Source organism: Leptodactylus fuscus, chromosome 2, assembly GCF_031893055.1.
Source record: "Leptodactylus fuscus isolate aLepFus1 chromosome 2, aLepFus1.hap2, whole genome shotgun sequence".
NCBI classification, from domain to species: Eukaryota; Metazoa; Chordata; class Amphibia; order Anura; family Leptodactylidae; genus Leptodactylus; species Leptodactylus fuscus.
Window position 1 is genome coordinate 99,537,566 of NC_134266.1, and position 17,989 is coordinate 99,555,554.

General features: G+C 42.1%; 1 protein-coding gene across 1 annotated transcript in view; it reads left to right on the forward strand.

Annotated features, from left to right (window-relative positions):
* PRICKLE4 (prickle planar cell polarity protein 4) overlaps positions 1-3,177 on the forward strand; it is a 34,824-nt gene extending 31,647 nt beyond the window's left edge. The window contains exons 6-7 of the mRNA XM_075264317.1: positions 1,822-2,008; positions 2,358-3,177. Of these exons, the coding sequence (XP_075120418.1) occupies positions 1,822-2,008; positions 2,358-2,926 (756 nt within the window). The 3' untranslated portion in view covers positions 2,927-3,177. The remainder of the gene's footprint in view (positions 1-1,821; positions 2,009-2,357) is intronic.
* Positions 3,178-17,989: the final 14,812 nt, after the last annotated feature.

Genomic DNA, 17,989 nt, shown 5'->3' on the forward strand with positions numbered 1-17,989 from the left:
GCTTCCAGCACCTTGTTGAATCTATGCCACGAAGAATTGAGGCAGTTCTGAAGACAAAAGGGGGTCCAACCCGTTACTAGCATGGTGTACCTAATAAAGTGGCCGGTGAGTGTAGGTGACATGTCAGTTTGGCTTCACCGTTAATGCTGTAAAAAGGAAGCCCGTAAGAAAGTCGCCCAAATGCACTTTTTCTTCAAGTCCACCCCATTCTGAATTTTTTCCTAGCTTCCCAGTACATTGTACAGAGTAATTAATGGTGGCATCATAAAGAACAATTTATCCCGCAAATATTAAGACCTCATATGGCTCTGAGAGCGGTAAAATAAAATAGTTATGGGGTTTCAAATGGGGAAGAGTCAAAAACGAAAATCAAAAAATGTCCAAAGCGGGAAGACATTAAAAATGGATGTACATGGCCATTTTGCTTCCTTTCTGTTTTTGATGATTGAGTATCATCCTTTTTGCATAAGTTTTTAACTGTCAGTGGAAAAAAAATCGTATAATTTTTATTTTTTTATTTTTTTTTTCACTCAAGCCACTTATTCATTTTACATCCGTTAAAAACCAATACACTGATATCTATTGCTTCCATGTGTACGTGAACATTAACAAAGAGCATGTCAGTTTTTTGACGGCCATTAAGAATGATCAGTCAAAAAAACAGAAATGACGGATGTTGGATAAACCATAGTGTAAATAATGCCTAATATTCACTCCACTGAGCTGAGGTCATAGTACAGTGAATAGTAATGAGCCCCCAGCTGGGTGACAATATATGTTGCTCGGGTGACTTAGTGAAAAATATGGGGAGTTTCAGGAAACACAGGTGAGTTGACATGTCTGCCATAGTAACAAGTCTCGGTGCAGCTCTCATTTTGTATTCTGATCTTGAAAAATGAAAGCTGCTTTGTGATTGGTTGCTACAGAGATACGAAAAGTGTTTTGTTATAACTTAATTATCTTATCAGAACAATTACGGTATCAAGCTGCTTGGCCCTGAACCTACTTTTATATATAAGACTCACAGGCTAGTCAGACACCTGATCAGAAGCTGTTCCATAAATCTTCCTTTTCTGCTTGGTACATATAGGTGAACGTTTAATTGATCTCTATAGGGTAGAAGGTGTCCTGTCTATTGGGAAATTGTTCCTAGACAGTTCTTTCCTTTAGTAGAGGTTTAGTATTTATGACTCTCATTTTGTCTTATGATTTACAAAGTGCTGTGGAATATGTGGGCGCTGTGTAAATAAAAATGTATTATTAAGGGTGCATTCACACTACGGATACGCTGACTGATTCTGAACGCTAAAACACGTTCAGAATCAGCGCGTATAAAGCAGATCCCATTCATTTCAATGGGAGCCGGCATACGAGCGCTCCCCATTGAAATGAATGGGCTGCTTTTTTCTCTACGAACGCTCTCATTGAAGTGAATGGGAAGTGCCGGCGTGTACGGCTCGGAATCGTAGAGAAAAAAGCAGCCCATACATTTCAATGGATAGGTTCCTACAGTTCTAAAACAATGTCAAGGACAAGCCACAGGATGAGACAGGTCTTTAATGAAAGTATCTAGTGATACAATCCTCAAAAAAGCACTTTATTGAAAATCCTAGTATTAAATAAAAACTTAATGTTTAAGGATTTACTTCTAAACCTGACTGCAGCTTTTGATAGTCTGGAGTTTTGCCTGGTTCATGGATTTTCCATATAATTCCTTTCTGTTATGAGGCTTGTATACTGGACATGTTCCTTGAATATCTAGACGTTTTATGTTTTCAGGAAATGTGTTTTTAAATGCTGGATATTTTTCATTTTGGGTAGCTGATTATGTCGGAGAGATGTACCAAAGCTGAAGGACTGTGCTGGCACGTGGAACATTTCTGTTGCTGGGAGTGTGAGATAGCATTGGGTGGAAGTCGATATGTTATGAGATGTGGAAGACCTTTCTGCAGTGGCTGTTTCCAGCGTCTTCATGCTGAAAGTTGTGAGGCTTGTGGTGAGCCTGTTGGTAAGTTTTTAGTTCTATATAACCAAGGCTTACACAGTGTTTATAGATGTTTTCTGGGATTTCATTATAGTAGCAGCTATTCCGAGTACTACAGCTTTGTCTTGTTCAAATGAATTGAACAGCTGATCGGCGAGGTTGCTGAGCATTGATGCTCAACCAATCTAATAGTGATGATCTATGGTAAGAACACGTCATCAAGATTAAAATCCCAAAAAACAGCAGCAGGTAGTCCATTTATCACTAAAATTGTCATTGTATCATATTACTTCATATTAACTATTAACATATTACAATTAAATACATTAAACTGAAGAAGAGTTCATGTTGAAAATAATGTAATCTTTTACAGATCTTGATGGAGAACTTGTGACAATAAAAGGGCACTACTGGCATAAACTACCTTCCTGTTTCTGCTGCACCAGTTGCAGGACACCTCTCCATAGGTTAGAATATATGATTCATGATGATCATCTGTATTGCTCTCAGCTATGTGTATCAGCAGGTCCTGGGATGTGCTTTTCTTCCAACTACCACAACAACATAGGACCTTCCACTGTAAACCATAACCCTTATATACAATGCACTACCTGGAATAGAAAGACAGCGTCATCAAACACCAAACAAATAAAGTCTATGCCCCATGACACATGTTCTTTCACAAGTTGTAAAGAAGTGCAGTCAAGACTGTATATAGATACAAGGAGGGAATCAAGTACGCCATGGCTGGCAGAACAAAGACTGATCATGGAAGAGGAAGAGGACACGTCACTTTCTTCATCAGACTCCGAGCCAGAAGGATTTTTCTTTGGCAGGCCAATCCCATATTATTCGCCAAATAGGGGGACAATTTCACCAGTCCATGGAAAGAGCACTTCCACAAAAAAACGTCAAAGAGGAAAGAGCTGCAAAGTGTCATAGATGTTGTCTTATTACATGTGAAACCTATTTAGTAACTATAGCAGCTATATGATTTGTATAGTTATACACCAGCGGAAGCTTTTGTATATCAAGTTATGCCCAAATGTGTAGCAAGCAGTCCTATAAAGCCTCATGATTATCATATTTCTATTAAATTCTGAATACCGGAAAAGATGAATTGGCAGATGTTTCCTTCATGACTAATGAAAATCCTTTTTGTTTTGTAAATTATCTAGTTGTTGATTACGATTGCAGTAGATAATACTTTTAGGGTATGTTCACGTGGAGTTTTTTGCAGGTGGATTCCGCGTCAATGGGAGCCGCTTGCTTTTTTTTTTTGCTAGTAGCGGAAAAAAGAAGCAACATGATCTATCTTGCTGCTGAGTCCACCACCTTTTCCTTCGTGTAAACATACCCTTATTCTTCAGATGTCACAATTTATAAAATATTAGCTATGGAGTCCATGCACATGGAATAGCTGTATATGGATTAAAAGGTATCTGGTTTGGTGCTATACTTCTGGAAGTAAATACAGGGGCATAAGTAAGAAAGTGCATGTCCTCATACGGTATAATTCCTCATTTATTACTTCCATGCTCCAGTTTATTGACAGTTTTATTGTTAGTGCCCTTTTACTGACTCCCCTTAGAGTGACTTTCGGCTGCTACCTACTGAATTGGTGCAGGAGGTGATGAACGATACCCATGCCTACTCATGCCAAGGGACTCTGCTGCATGTTATGTCCCAATGCTGAACATCATCAGGATGCGATGTCTGGACGATGTTCAGCGACATAATGTGCGGCTACCCCTTGGGGCTGAAGTAGCGCAGAAGAGGCTGTAGGCAGGAGCATGAATGGGTAAATGGATATTGGCTTTAACCTACAGGAGTAATCCAGTGCAGTATATGACTGCTATGAAAAAAAAAATTATTACAGATACAGTATTAATCCATTACAAACTATAGATGCCTTATTACTGATCCATGTGATACAGTCCTATGAAAAAGTTTGGGCACCCCTATTAATCTTAATCATTTTTTGTTCTAAATATTTTGGTGTTTGCAACAGCCATTTCAGTTTGATATATCTAATAACTGATGGACACAGTAATATTTCAGGATTGAAATGAGGTTTATTGTACTAACAGAAAATGCGCAATATGCATTAAACCAAAATTTGACTGGTGCAAAAGTATGGGCACCCTTATCATTTTATTGATTTGAATACTCCTAACTACTTTTTACTGACTTACTGAAGCACAAAATTGGTTTTGTAACCTCAGTGAGCTTTGAACTTCATAGCCAGGTGTATCCAATCATGAGAAAAGGTATTTAAGGTGGCCAATTGCAAGTTGTTCTCCTATTTGAATCTCCTCTGAAGAGTGGCATCATGGGCTACTCAAAACAACTCTCAAATGATCTGAAAACAAAGATTGTTCAACATAGTTGTTCAGGGGAAGGATACAAAACGCTGTCTCAGAGATTTAACCTGTCAGTTTCCACTGTGAGGAACATAGTAAGGAAATGGAAGACCACAGGGACAGTTCTTGTTAAGTCCAGAAGTGGCAGGCCAAGAAAAATATCAGAAAGGCAGAGAAGAAGAATGGTGAGAACAGTCAAGGACAATCCACAGACCACCTCCAAAGAGCTGCAGCATCATCTTGCTGCAGATGGTGTCACTGTGCATCGGTCAACTATACAGCGCACTTTGCACAAATAGAAGCTGTATGGGAGAGTGATGAGAAAGAAGCCGTTTCTGCATGTACGCCACAAATAGAGTTGCCTGAGGTATGAAAAAGCACATTTGGACAAGGCAGCTTCATTTTGGAAACAAAAATTGAGTTGTTTGGTTATAAAAAAAAGGCGTTATGCATGGCGTCCAAAAAGAAACAGCATTCCAAGAAAAACACTTGCTACCCACTGTAAAATTTGGTGGAGGTTCCATCATGCTTTGGGGCTGTGTGGCCAATGCCGGCACCGGGAATCTTGTTAAAGTTGAGAGTCGCATGGATTCCACTCAGTATCAGCAGATTCTTGAGAATAATGTTCAAGAATCAGTGACGAAGTTGAAGTTACGCCGGGGATGGATATTTCAGCAAGACAATGATCCAAAACACCGCTCCAAATCCTCAGGCATTCATGCAGAGGAACAATTACAATGTTCTGGAATGGCCATCCCAGTCCTCAGACCTGAATATCATTGAACATCTGTGGGATGATTTGAAGCGGGCTGTCCATGCTCGGCGACCATCTAACTTAACTGAACTTGAATTGTTTGTCCAAAATATCTTTATCCAGGATCCAGGAACTGATTAAAAGCTACAGGAAGCGACTAGAGGCTGTTATCTTTGCAAAAGGAGGATGTACTAAATATTAATGTCACTTTTCTGTTGAGGTGCCCATACTTTTGCACCGGTCAAATTTTGGTTTAATGCATATTGCACATTTTCTGTTAGTACAATAAACCTCATTTCAATCCTGAAATATTACTGTGTCCATCAGTTATTAGATATATCAAACTGAAATGGCTGTTGCAAATACCAAAATATTTAGAACTAAAAATGATTAAGATTAATAGGGGTGCCCAAACTTTTTCATAGGACTGTATAACTAACTTGCACTTGTATTTTTAGGTTTGTTAAAGAAATTTGCTCACTTTATGTTAAGAGTTTAATGTAATATAATAAAAGGTCATACATCATAGTAGTATGATTTAAGTTCCTCAGTATATTTAAAGGGGTTGTTCAGGATAAATTAATATTTTACCTATAACCTTCTTCCTCTCCTCCTCCTACTTTCTAGATTACTTCATTTAACAAAAATTATTTACCTTTTGCGCCGGGGCCCCATTTGTCTAGTGTCCGGTGAAGTTACCGTATATACTCAAGTATAAGCCGAATTTTTCAGCCCAGTTTTTGTGCTGAAAAAGCCCCCCTCGGCTTATACTCGAGTCAGCAAAAAAAAAAAAAAAAAAAATTTTTTTTTTTAGGAGGGGGTCTATGACCAGCCACAATGTCAATGTATAGAATCTCCCATAAAACAGTGCAAAAAAAAAAAGATTAAAAAAAAATAAGAGTTCTAAATCACTCTCACTTTCCTTAGAATACATACAAAAGTAGAAAATGACTGTGAAACACATACACATTAGGTATCCCTGTGTCTGAAAGTGCCCAGTCTACTGAATATAAGGTATCTGCAGTGCTCCTGTTCCGTCGGGAAGGGGTTAATAGAGCATTGCAGATCCCCTATATTTAGGCAGACTGAATTCCAAGTAGGGGAAGAAAAAACAGTCCTCAAGCTCAGGGAAGGGGCAGACAGACAACCAAAACACCCCCTCCCCTTTCACAGCATCTACTGCACCCAAAAACTCCGACCATTTTAATTTTTGAAATTTTCCAGCAGCTGCTGCATTTCCCCCTAGGCTTATACTCGAGTCAATAAGTTTTCCCAGTTTTTTGTGGTAAAATTAGGGGGGTCGGCTTATATTCGGGTCGGCTTATACTTGAGTATATACGGTACTTCTAATTCCTCTTCTTGACACAGAACTTCACATACTGTAACCCCTCCTCCCATAACTCACCCCATCATACTTACCTTTCATCCAGTCCAGACCTTTAGGCACAGAATGTCACTTTTTCACTTCATCTTGGTGATGTATGCCGGTCACACATGCCTGTGCAATAGAGTTGGAATGCCGGCATGCGCAATACAGTGCGCAAGAGGTATACGATGCACTGCGTGACGCTGGCCACAGCAACTATGCTGCGCCTGCCAGTGTTCTTGCTGTATTGCACATGCGTGGGTGATCTGCTCACATATTATAGTATGCAGGGGCCACTGTGAACTATTATACTGTTTATGCATATATGTGTGAATATATAATATTTATTTACTAAATGCCAAAAAAAGCATAAAGAATTCATTGTTGTCCTGAAGTTTTCACTGTGTGACTATAATGATAATATATATCGAGTTGATTACAATATTACAGCCAAAGGATATGGTTATTCAGTGAGCGAGAACTAGGAGTCTATAGATGGCTGCTGAGGGTGTAGTAGGCCGGCTACTTAGTGAAACAGGAAATGGGAGTGTGTGAGAAACGTAGAGGGAGTGAGTACAGACCAAAGAATCGTTGATTATGATGTTAATCTGTTTTCCCTTAGTCCTAACAGCAGCACAATGTGGGATATTTCTGCCCCTGTGTGCTGGTACGACAGGCTGAATTTTTAATTAACATAAAATATGCATGACTACAACCCTATAAAAGGGCAAAGAGACCTCCTCCCCATGTGTTAATAATAAAGTAAAATAAAAAACATTCTCAGGGAGGGAAGCTTATGCTGCTGTTAGGACTAAGGGAAAACAGATTATCATCATAATCAACGATTCCCTTACATCCTATCAGCAGCACAATACGGGGATTTAGCAAGTAATCTCCTTAGGCAGGGTTTCCTCACCTTACAGCTCATAACGGAGCGCCTAAAGGTTGTTGCCTCTGAACTATGGAAATTTAATGTATAGTGCCTCACAAATGTCAGCTGAGATGATCAAGAAGTGACAGAGCAAATTTTGTTTAAGGGCAGCGCCAGCTCTCCGCCCAAGATGTAGACATGGCCCTGGTAGAATGATCAGTCAGAAATTAAGGGGGAGATGACCCCTGAGCTGAAAAAGCAGTCCTGATGGCTTCCTTAATCCATCTGGAAAGGGTAGGCTTGGAGGCTCTAAAACCCTTGAGCCTACCATACATATTAACAAGGAGCTTCTCAGATCTCCTGAAAGAACAGGTATGAGAAAGATAAGTCCGTAGGCACATTACCCCATCTGAAGTATGGAGTCTTTCTTCCTCCTTAGACGAAGGAGATGGAATGAAGACAGGTAAGGAAACCAACTGATTGCTTTTGGAGGAAGATGGTACTTTAGGATTGAACTCCGGGAGAAATCGGAGCTGGACCCTGTCTTCAAAGAAAGATATGTTGGGTTTCTCAAAAGAGAAGGCCTGGAGCTCAGTCACCCTCTTTGCTGAGGTGTTTGCCAAGAAAAAGGTGGTTTTGTAGGCTAAAAACTTCAGATCCACCTCCTCCAAGGGCTCAAAGGGAAGATCACAAAGACTTGAAAGGACTGACACCAGATCCCACTGTGGCCAGATCTCGCTGCTGCATTTGAATTCTTGGGCATGCGCAGTTCTGATCCGTTCAGAGTGGTACTGCACATGTCTGAGCACCAAAAGGTGAGCAGTATGCTTATTTCTATAGAAAACTACACCAAAATGGCGCTCAGACATGCGCAGTACCACTCTGAACGGAGCGGAACTGCGCATGCCCGAGAATTCAAATGCAACAGCAAGATCTGGCCGGAAGAACATCTAGGAAGAAGGAAGGTCAGACAGAGCACAAGCAATGGAGGGGCGTGAATAAATGTATGACATGGGGGGGATGTGCTCGGAGGCCCCGGGGAACGCCCAGGGTGCTCAGTGGGCTCATTTGAATAAAGTAGTTAACGAGGATTACAACAGAACGGGGGGGGGGGTAGAATCGAAAAAAAGAAGGTAGTAGTAGAAGAGCCTTTTTAACGGCTATCCAGGCATGTCTTTATCTCATAACCAGTGACAACAATGATAGAATCCCTTTAAGAAAATTAACCACCAGGGGATCTTTCCCCCCCCAACAGAATGTTTTTGGAGTGTGGGAGGAAACCCACGCAAACACAGGGAGAACATACAAACTCCTTGCAGATGTTTCCCTAGGCAGGATTAAAACCGAGGACTCCAGCACTGCAAGGCTGTAGTGCTAACCACTGAGCCACTGTAATGCTACCACCGGGGGCCAGAGGTGGAGGACGACCTCTATAGTTACACATTAATGACCTACAAAGCAGTGATCCCCAAAGAGAACAAAGCTCCTTCTACTTGCACAGGTTTTAGACAAATATCACTTCTCAATGTAGTTCTAAATCTATTCTCAAAAATACTGGCCAACCATCTATCCCTTCTAAAGCCACTGATACACCTAAATCAAACAGGATTTATCCTGGCAAAACCAAGGACCTCAATTTGATTGATTGGGCTAACTGGTACTTGGGCCCCCTGGAGTTCTCCTCAGAGACAGAGAAGGCCTTTGATTGGGTGGGGCAGCCCTTCCTTTTCATGCTATTAGAATATCCAGCCCTTAGACCTAACTAAACTCTACGCCAGGGGTCGGTAACGCCAGGGGTGGCATATATACTGGCACGGCAGCCAGCACTAGACCTTCATGTATTAAATGAAGACAGAGCTCCCATTCAGTTCTCTGCTAGAGCTGAGGTAAAGGACGCTTCCCCTTCTCTGGCTGCCCTCTGCCCACCAATGAGAGGGGGTGAGGAAGGACCATGAGGCGGAGCTCTCACTGTACAGCATAAGGATGCTGCCTGGACCCTGCTGCTACATGTGAGGAGCTCCTGCCGCCTTCATCCCTGCAAAGAAAATGGAGGGGAGCTCCATTGAGCAAAGTGAAAGTGAAACACCACCAGGTACCTGCTGGAGTTACTATTGCTATTAATGTCAGGTATTTGGGGTTATTAAAATTTAGTTTTAGTAACTTCATGTGCTTCACATTAATAGGAATTAACCCCATCATGTCCCTCACATTAACCCCTGTGTGCTTCACATAAGGGTTACTAACGTTAGACATATGGGAATAATAATAATAAAGGACCTATATAATGAAGATATTTACTTAATAATTACCTCCACATATCAGTATCCCTTATGTAAAGTACATGGGTTAATGTGAGGGCCGTGATGGGGTTAATTGCTATTAATATGAAGCACATAGAGTTGCTAAACTGTAATGCACATGATTATACTTTTTATTCACATCTGTGGATCAAAGTACAGACCTATACATTTCTATGGACCCATACTGTATATATATATGGTCATTCTTTTTGTGGCTGTGTATCTGGGCCAAATTGAAGAGCTAAAAATTATGGAGCAGGTCCTATATGTGTCCTATACATACCCTATATAGGTCAGTGAAAACCACATCCGTGCCATTTGTGTGCAGGGGGCTGAGGCCCCACGTTGCAGAAACACAGTGTTTTTGTTGCAGATTTTGCAGCGTTTTTTTTTTTTTTAAAGCTAAGAATGGCTACAAAAGGAATGGAAAATGTATTGGAAGCTACTTATACTTCTCCCTTCTGCGCAATCCAATCCTGGCTTAGGATGGGGCCCCACGGGCTGGAAATGCCACGATTTGGCCACGGCGGAAACACTGCAGCAAAAAATCGCAGTGTTTTACAGTACTTGCAAAATGGATGAGATTCATTCGAACCTCATCACGGTTTTGAAAATCTCAGCATGTTAGTTATATCTACAGAAACGCCGGCGACTTTCCCATTGATAGAATTGTAACAGAAAGTCTGTGGTGGAAAACTCTGTGAACTTTCTGTTCAAAGCTCTGCAGGAAGAACTGCAATGCGTTCATGCCACGGTGCAGTGGTTCTGGCCCGTGAGGCCTTAGGCTCAGAAAAACACAGCAAATTCTGCAACAAAAGAGCTGCATTCCTACAACATAGGGCCCAACCTGAGGCCCCACGTTGCACAAACACAGCTTTTTTTTGTTGCAGATTTTGCTGTGGTTTTTTTGAGCCTAAGACAGGAGTGAATTGAGCAGAAAATAGAAGTACAAGAGATTCCTATATACAGTGTTTCCCATTCCTTTAGCAATCACTCTTGGCTTTGGCTGAAAAAAACAACAAAAAAAAAGCTGCGTTTTTGCAACGCTTTAGGGTGTTTCTTTTTGGGTGGTGACACACTGTGTACCCAACTAACTGTGCCCAACTGTGCAACTATAGCGAAATCCAGTCTCCTTGCACCAGTGCTTTCACTTTGCGGTAAGTGTGACTCATTACTTCCTCACAGCGCATCTTCCTCACAGATTCAAATCCATAATAACGGGCGTATTTAATCCTCCGACGTGTGGTAGTGCGTGCAGACACGCATATCTTTATCCTTCAGCATGTGACAATGCATGCAAACGTGCGTATCTAATCCTCTGGCGTGTGGTACGGTACACAGACATGCGTATCTAATCCTCTAGCATGTGGTACAATGCGCAGACGTGCGTAAGTAATGCTCCGGCGCGTGGCACTGTGTGCTGAGCTGCGTATCTAATCCTCCGACGCGTGGAACTGTGTGCAGACGTGCATATCTAATCCTCCATAGTGTGGTACTGTGTGCTGAGGCGTGCATCTAATCTTCCGATGCGTGGTACTGTGTGCAGACGCGTGTATCTAATGCTCTGGTGTGTGGAACTGTGTGCAGACGCACGGATCTAATCCTCCGGCGTGTGGTACTTTGTGCAGTCCGGCGTATCTAATCCTCCGCCGTGTGGTACAATGCGAAGACGTGCGTATGTAATCCACCAGCACGTTGCACTTTGTGCTGAGCAGCGTATCTAATCCTCCGGCGCGTGGAACTGTGTGCAGACGTGCGTATCTAATCCTCCGGTGTGAGGTACTGTGTGCTGAGGCATGCATCTAATCCTCCAGCGTGGGGTACTGTGTGCAGATGCACGTATCTAATCTTCCGATGCGTGGTACTGTGTGCAGACGTGCGTATCTAATCCTCCGGCGTGTGGTACTTTCTGCAGTCCGGCGTATCTAATTCTCTGCCCTGTGGAACTGTGTGCAGACACGGGTATCTAATCCTCTGCCGTGTGGAACTGTGTGCAGATCGGCGTATCTAATCATCCGCCGTGTGGAACTGTGGTTAATGGGGGGGTCATTGTTTTGGGAATGCTGTATCTCAGCAACGGTTCATCTGGGCAAGTTGGAGCCTCATCTTAAACCTTCCTGGACACCTGAAGTATCTGTGTGCCAAAGTTGCTGAAAATCGGTCCATTTGTTTGGTCACACATAAAGAACAGACAGACAGAATTCCATTTTTATAATATAGACACACTAGCAGGAGGACCTGACTTCACACATTTAAATTTTTTGTTTGCGTAGTGGCCCCGTAAGAGTTGTGTAGTTTTGCACCGGTGTATTTTGTATGTCTTTTGTGTGTCCATAAGCTTCATGTGATCTTGTGTATCTCATTTTGGATATCAGTGAAAAACCTGCGATTGGTTGTTATGGATACCTGGAGTAAAACTGTAAATGTGACCTTGTGTAACACGGTCACCAAGTGATGAACGCTAAGGCAATGGAGTCCATGTCAAAGAGCTGGGGTCTTGTGAGAAAAAAAAGAAAAAAAAAAGCGGGGGGGGGGGGGAGACTGAAAAGAAAGGAAAAAAAGGTGACACATCAAACAAGCAAGACAAGTAAGCAAATCCGCTCCAAGCTAACCCGGGAATGAACAACAGAAAACAGTGAGGAAAAACCCCACTAATGCAGATCTTGGAGGCACACCGCAGTATACGCTCCGAAAGCTGCCAAACCTAACTAGTTGGGGGAGAGGTATAATGACAATAGAATGTTACCTGTTCCCCAAGCAGCAAAACCGGAGGCCTGAAGGGTATAAGGCAGATAAAAGGGAAGGGGGTCAGAACCACAAACCAGAAACGAACCCGGACGACCAGCAAGATGTCCGAGTCCCTCCGCACAAACCGGATGGACCATGCCATGGCCCGCAAACCATGATAGGAGAAGATGCAACACTAGAGCAGATCACCACAATGACCTTAAGGCGGAAGCCAAGTGGGGAGGAAACAAGGCAGCCGACTGCATCATGTTCCAGACCAGAGAGGGAGGGGAAGGAGCGGGCGGCATACACCATCAGTCATGACAGGGCAGGACACTTAGACCGAAATACTATAAGAAAAACAAGAAACAAAAGCACAAATAGAGGAAAAAACTGAGGGCATCAATGGCAAGGCACAGAGAGGACCAGCAGGCAAGAGGAGATCCAGGAAGAATCAGCCCTAACGGAATGTCCCACATTATGGAGGAGCTCACAGAGGGTCAGCAGCCTGGCGCCGTCACGGGCCAGACAGGGGGGAGAAGGACAATCAACCAGAAGAGCAGATGGTAACGGATAGCTCAGCCAGTATGGAAGAAGTAGGTTGGGCAGATCCAGGAACTGTGCCAGAAGGGTTGCTTGTTCAGGGGAGTGGAGGGTGAACACCACCCCATTACGGCAGAACTGGAGGTGGAAAGGATGGCCCCATCTGTAAGTGGCTCCAAAGTCCAGGATGAACTGGAGCAGGCTTAAGGAGACGTCACATGGCCAGAGTGCGATGAGAGACGTCGGGGAGGAAGTGCACCTGATTATCAAGAAAACCTGGCCATGACACCAGGCAGCTTGAAGAATGTCCTCCTTTTATCTGTAAAAATGCACTCTGCAGAGGACATCTCATGGTTCCATTGAAGCAACACGTCAAAGACCCAGCACACGGTGAATCCTGTCAATGTGAATCTCCGTAGCCAAAGGACGAGAAAGGACTGTATTAAAGATGGAGGTAGCAGTTGCACAAAGCTCAGCAGTCGGGACTGAGTCCAAGATGTCTCGAAGCTTGATATTATTCCTGCGGCCTCTCTTCTCCAGGTCATCCATCTGAAGCAGGATATGCCGGTTAAATGTGCGTTGAGAGGACAAGGATTGCTCTACAGTGGTAAGGCGCTGATCAATAGAAGCAGTTAGCTGCTGCTGAGCGGTGACTTGCATTGATAGTGACTGGATCTCTGAGAGAGGGAGCGCAGGTCCTTTCCCCGCCGAAGATATAGGAGGCATCTGGGTCGTAGCAGGATGAGATAGTGCAGCAGCCGCAGGCAGCATGTGCCGGTGCCATCTTGGAGCTGCCAGTCTGGGCAGGAGGGGGAGAAGAAGAGAGGAAGAATTGGGACACCCGGGGCTCCAGACGAGCAGAGGAGGTCACCTCACGCCCCAGTTGCCGGACTATTGCCAGAAGAGGAGGTAGAAGGCTATCATGGCCAGGGCACGCCCCTCCAGAAATCCATTTTTATAATATAGAGATATATTCTTCTCCCATGCCAGTGACGAAGGGGGTTAATGACTTTTGCATATCAATTTAAGTTCTCTATATTATATTCAGAGTTGTGTTTATTTAAAGAGATTCTATCATTGGTGTCAGTGGTTTTGAGATAAAGTCATTCCTGGATAGCCTTTAAAAAGTCTATTCTACTACTACCTTCTTTTTTTTTTATTCTACCCGCCATTCCGTTGTAATCCTGGTCATCCCCCACGTCATACCTTTATTCACACCCCTCCATTGCTTTGCTTTTTTTTTTTTTTTTCTAATTTAGATGGTGAGCCCTATATAGGGATTACAATGTAATTTTTTTTCCTATCAGTATGTCTTTGAAAAGGAGGAAATCCACGCAAACACGGGGAGAACATACAAACTGCTTGCAGATGTTGTTGTTCCTGGTGGGATTTGAGCCCAGGACCACAGCGCTGCAAGGCTGCAGCGTTAACCACTGAGACACCGTGTTGCCCCCACCCCTCCATTGCTTGTGCGATGTCTGCCCTTCTCCTCTCTGGATATTCTTCCGGCCAGATCCAACTGCTGCATTTGAATTTTCGGCCATTTGAAGAGCGGTACTGCCCATGTCCGAGCACCATTTTGTTGTAGCCCACTATAGAACTCAGCATACTGCTCAGCATGATATTCTATAACGAGCTACATCAAAATGGCGCTGGTACTTTAATGTTAAAAAAATAACGGATTCTTGATATGAGTTATGTAACCGTTTTTCGGAATGGACCCAAAAGTCCTGCCTGTAGGATTTTTTTGTCAGCGAATGTGACAAATTGGGTATAAATGGACATTAGCAGACACAAGATAAAATCAAATTGAAATTAATGGAAATTTTAACAGTTCATCTAGTGGCTGTTACTAAAATCTTATTGCGGACAACAGCAATGGGAACTACAGACAATCACCAACGGTAGTGTGAATGCCTCCCTTATACAGCAAAGACCCAGCGGTAATGCTTGCAATCAGTGCCTGCAGCTGACAGAGATGCCATTTTCCTGGTGCTGCATGGGCCCCACCATTTTGGAGAGGATTGGGCACCAGATCAAGATCTGGGGCCAGCAATCTGTTGCCATGACAGCCAGGGATTGTACCAACCCATAGAATACAGGTGACATGTCATTTTGGGTGCACAGTGAATGCCGTGAAAAAGGAAACCAATAAGAAAGTCGCACAAATGCAGTTTCTCTCCAATGCCACCTCATTGTGGATTATACCATACCTTCCCAGTAAATCATATAAGATATTAAATGGTACCACTACAAAGCATAACTTGTCTCGTAAACATTAAGCCCTCATTATGGCTTTATGAACGTGAAAAAAAAAAAGTTTGGAAGGCGGAAGTCAAAAACTAAATGAAAAATGTATTTACTGGTAGGGTGTCAAGCAAATTTTGCTTAGACCTGGATGATTTAGTAGCAATTGAGGCTTTTTTTTTTTTTTGGATAGGTCAGGTAATACCAAACAGCGTTTCATTTTCAAGAATTAATTAATAGGGTCAAATGTATTAATGTAAATATGTTAGTTTTCTGCAATAAAAGTGACAAGGTCATCTTGTACCAATAGTGTAACACTCTGTAATTTTAACAATTTCCATGTTACGCTAGGTTCACACCTGCGTTCATATCTCCGTTCTATGGTTTAGACCGGGTCCGGCCGTGAGCGGCGGTGAGCGTTTTAGGCTCTCCGTCGCGAAACCGGATTTTTTAATCCGGACAGAGTAGTGCATGTCCGACTCTGTGTCCGGATTATAAAACCCGGTTTCGCGGCGGAGAGCCTAAAACGCTCACTGCCGCTCACGGCCGGACAGCTTTCTCACCCATTCAAATGAATGGGTGAGAAAGTCTCCTGCAGGTTTCCGTCTCCTGCCTCTGTTTTATGCAGGAAACGGAAACCTGCAATAAGGACAGATGAACGCAGATGTGAACGAGCCCTTACTTTCATGAAAATTGGATAGGGAGGCCTTGGCCCATCTGCTTTACTATAACACCTGGTGTAGGTTTTATTTCTTGCGAATGGAACCTTCTGTGATGCATCAGAATTATCAAAAGGCCATAAGAGACAGTAACAAATATCTGGTGTATATGGATCAATAGTGTTTCCTACATGGTCCCACACAGATCGTAATCTTAGGAGATAGTAATGTGTGTTATTATATGAGGTACAAAAACAATGCACAGTACTCATGCACTAGACTGTATTAGATATGGACGGCTACACTATAAACTTGATTTTGAAAATACAATGTAGTATAAATATTAGATTTTTTTAGTCTGTTTATACTGTATATTTTAAGGCTTGCAGCTTAGTTCTAAAAGTGTTCACTGTTTAACCCAGGATACATGTGGGCACATCCATCTTGCTACCTGTGCAAACACTAGACAGAGCAGTTGGCAGCACATCCATACATTGCTTTTGGAGCAGGAGACGTATTCACTGGGGTAAATCATGTGATTCTAGCATTCAGTGCCTGCACAAGTAAAGGCAGCATAAACATCTGCATACACTAAACCCTATCAGCACTGGTGCAGAACAAGACACAGCCATGGAAGCAGATAACTGGGTAAATCATGTGACTACCAGCCATCCTGGGGGTTATGGATGTGTGGACCACTTTTAGAGCTTCACATGCCAACATATAATTTATGACATTTCTGAAATTAATCTAAAAATTTAACCACTTTAATTCTAATTAACTCTCCATTTAATAAAAGTAAAATGTGATTTTGTATACATTGGTACTAAAACAATCCATTCCTTCCAGTTGCTGCAGTCACGGTCCCTTAAACAACTAAGAATATTTACAGTTTCTTTGGATTTTTTTGCCAAATGACTTCCTCCTTAATCCCCCGCAACTTGACAAATACTCACCTTTCACACTTTGATGCACAATAAAAGGCTTGTGTTGCATAGGCAATTGATTATTCTTATTAGCAGTAAGGGAACTTTTGTTCTTTTTTTTTAGAGGATTTTCTTTTTTTTTTTTTTTTTATGTAGATTATGAGCCCCATATAGGGATCACAATGTACATGATTTTTTTCCTGCTATCGGTATGTTTTTGTAGAATAGGAGGAAATCCGCACAAACTCAGGGAGAACATACAAATTCCTTGCAGATGTTGTTCCTGGCAGGATTTGAACCCAGGACTCCAGCGCTACAAGGCTGCAGTGCTAACCACTGAGCCAACGTGTTGCCCAGAGGACTTTCTAATCAATAACATTCCCATAAACTAAATAAACAGTATCCGTAGAATAGATATATATGTTTTGCAAAACAAGAGGAGGAGTAAGAGAAGGAGGAGAAGAAGGATTCGTCTTTGCAAACCCATTGAAATTAATGGGAGGTGTAAAAAAAGAAAAGAAAAAAAAACACACACTGAAATATGTTTTTAAATTGTTTTAAAAGCAATAAATTTGAATAAAAAAACCACACCAATTTACAACTGTACAATCGTATGACACAGTGAGGAGACAAACAGGCACACTCATGTAACAACTACATTAAATATATAGTGGCTACACACATAATATATATATATATATATATATATATATATATATATATATATATATATATATATTGTCAGGGTCTGAGGTTGTTAGGTGGGGTGGCATAGACACATAAGTCCAGATTTTTAGTCTAAAAAGGTAGAGTATTATTTTTACTCCACAAGAAACAGTGCAGCAACCAAAAAGACAAAAAAAAAGTTAAAGTTCAAGATGTCGCTCTCCTCTCCCAGGCGTGCCTCCTCCCGTATTGTATTTTACATGGATGTTTGAAATAAAGGTTTGAAATATTTTCATACTCTTCCAACGGTGAATGCCCAGCTTTTTCTATTTTTTGGACTATAACCACGAAGTTTATAGGTGCTGTGACCCAGGAGTTTACCATTGTCCAGGTCGCAGTGCCAAAAGAGTTGCACCAAACACTTACACAACATATACACAAAGTTTATATAAATAAATTTTGCATTTCACCCAATCCCTGTCCTATCCACACCTGAGCTTTACAGAATAAAATATGCCTCTCTAGCGACATCTGTTACTCACTGAAATAATAGTAATAACTATTACCACTAAAGATGAAAATA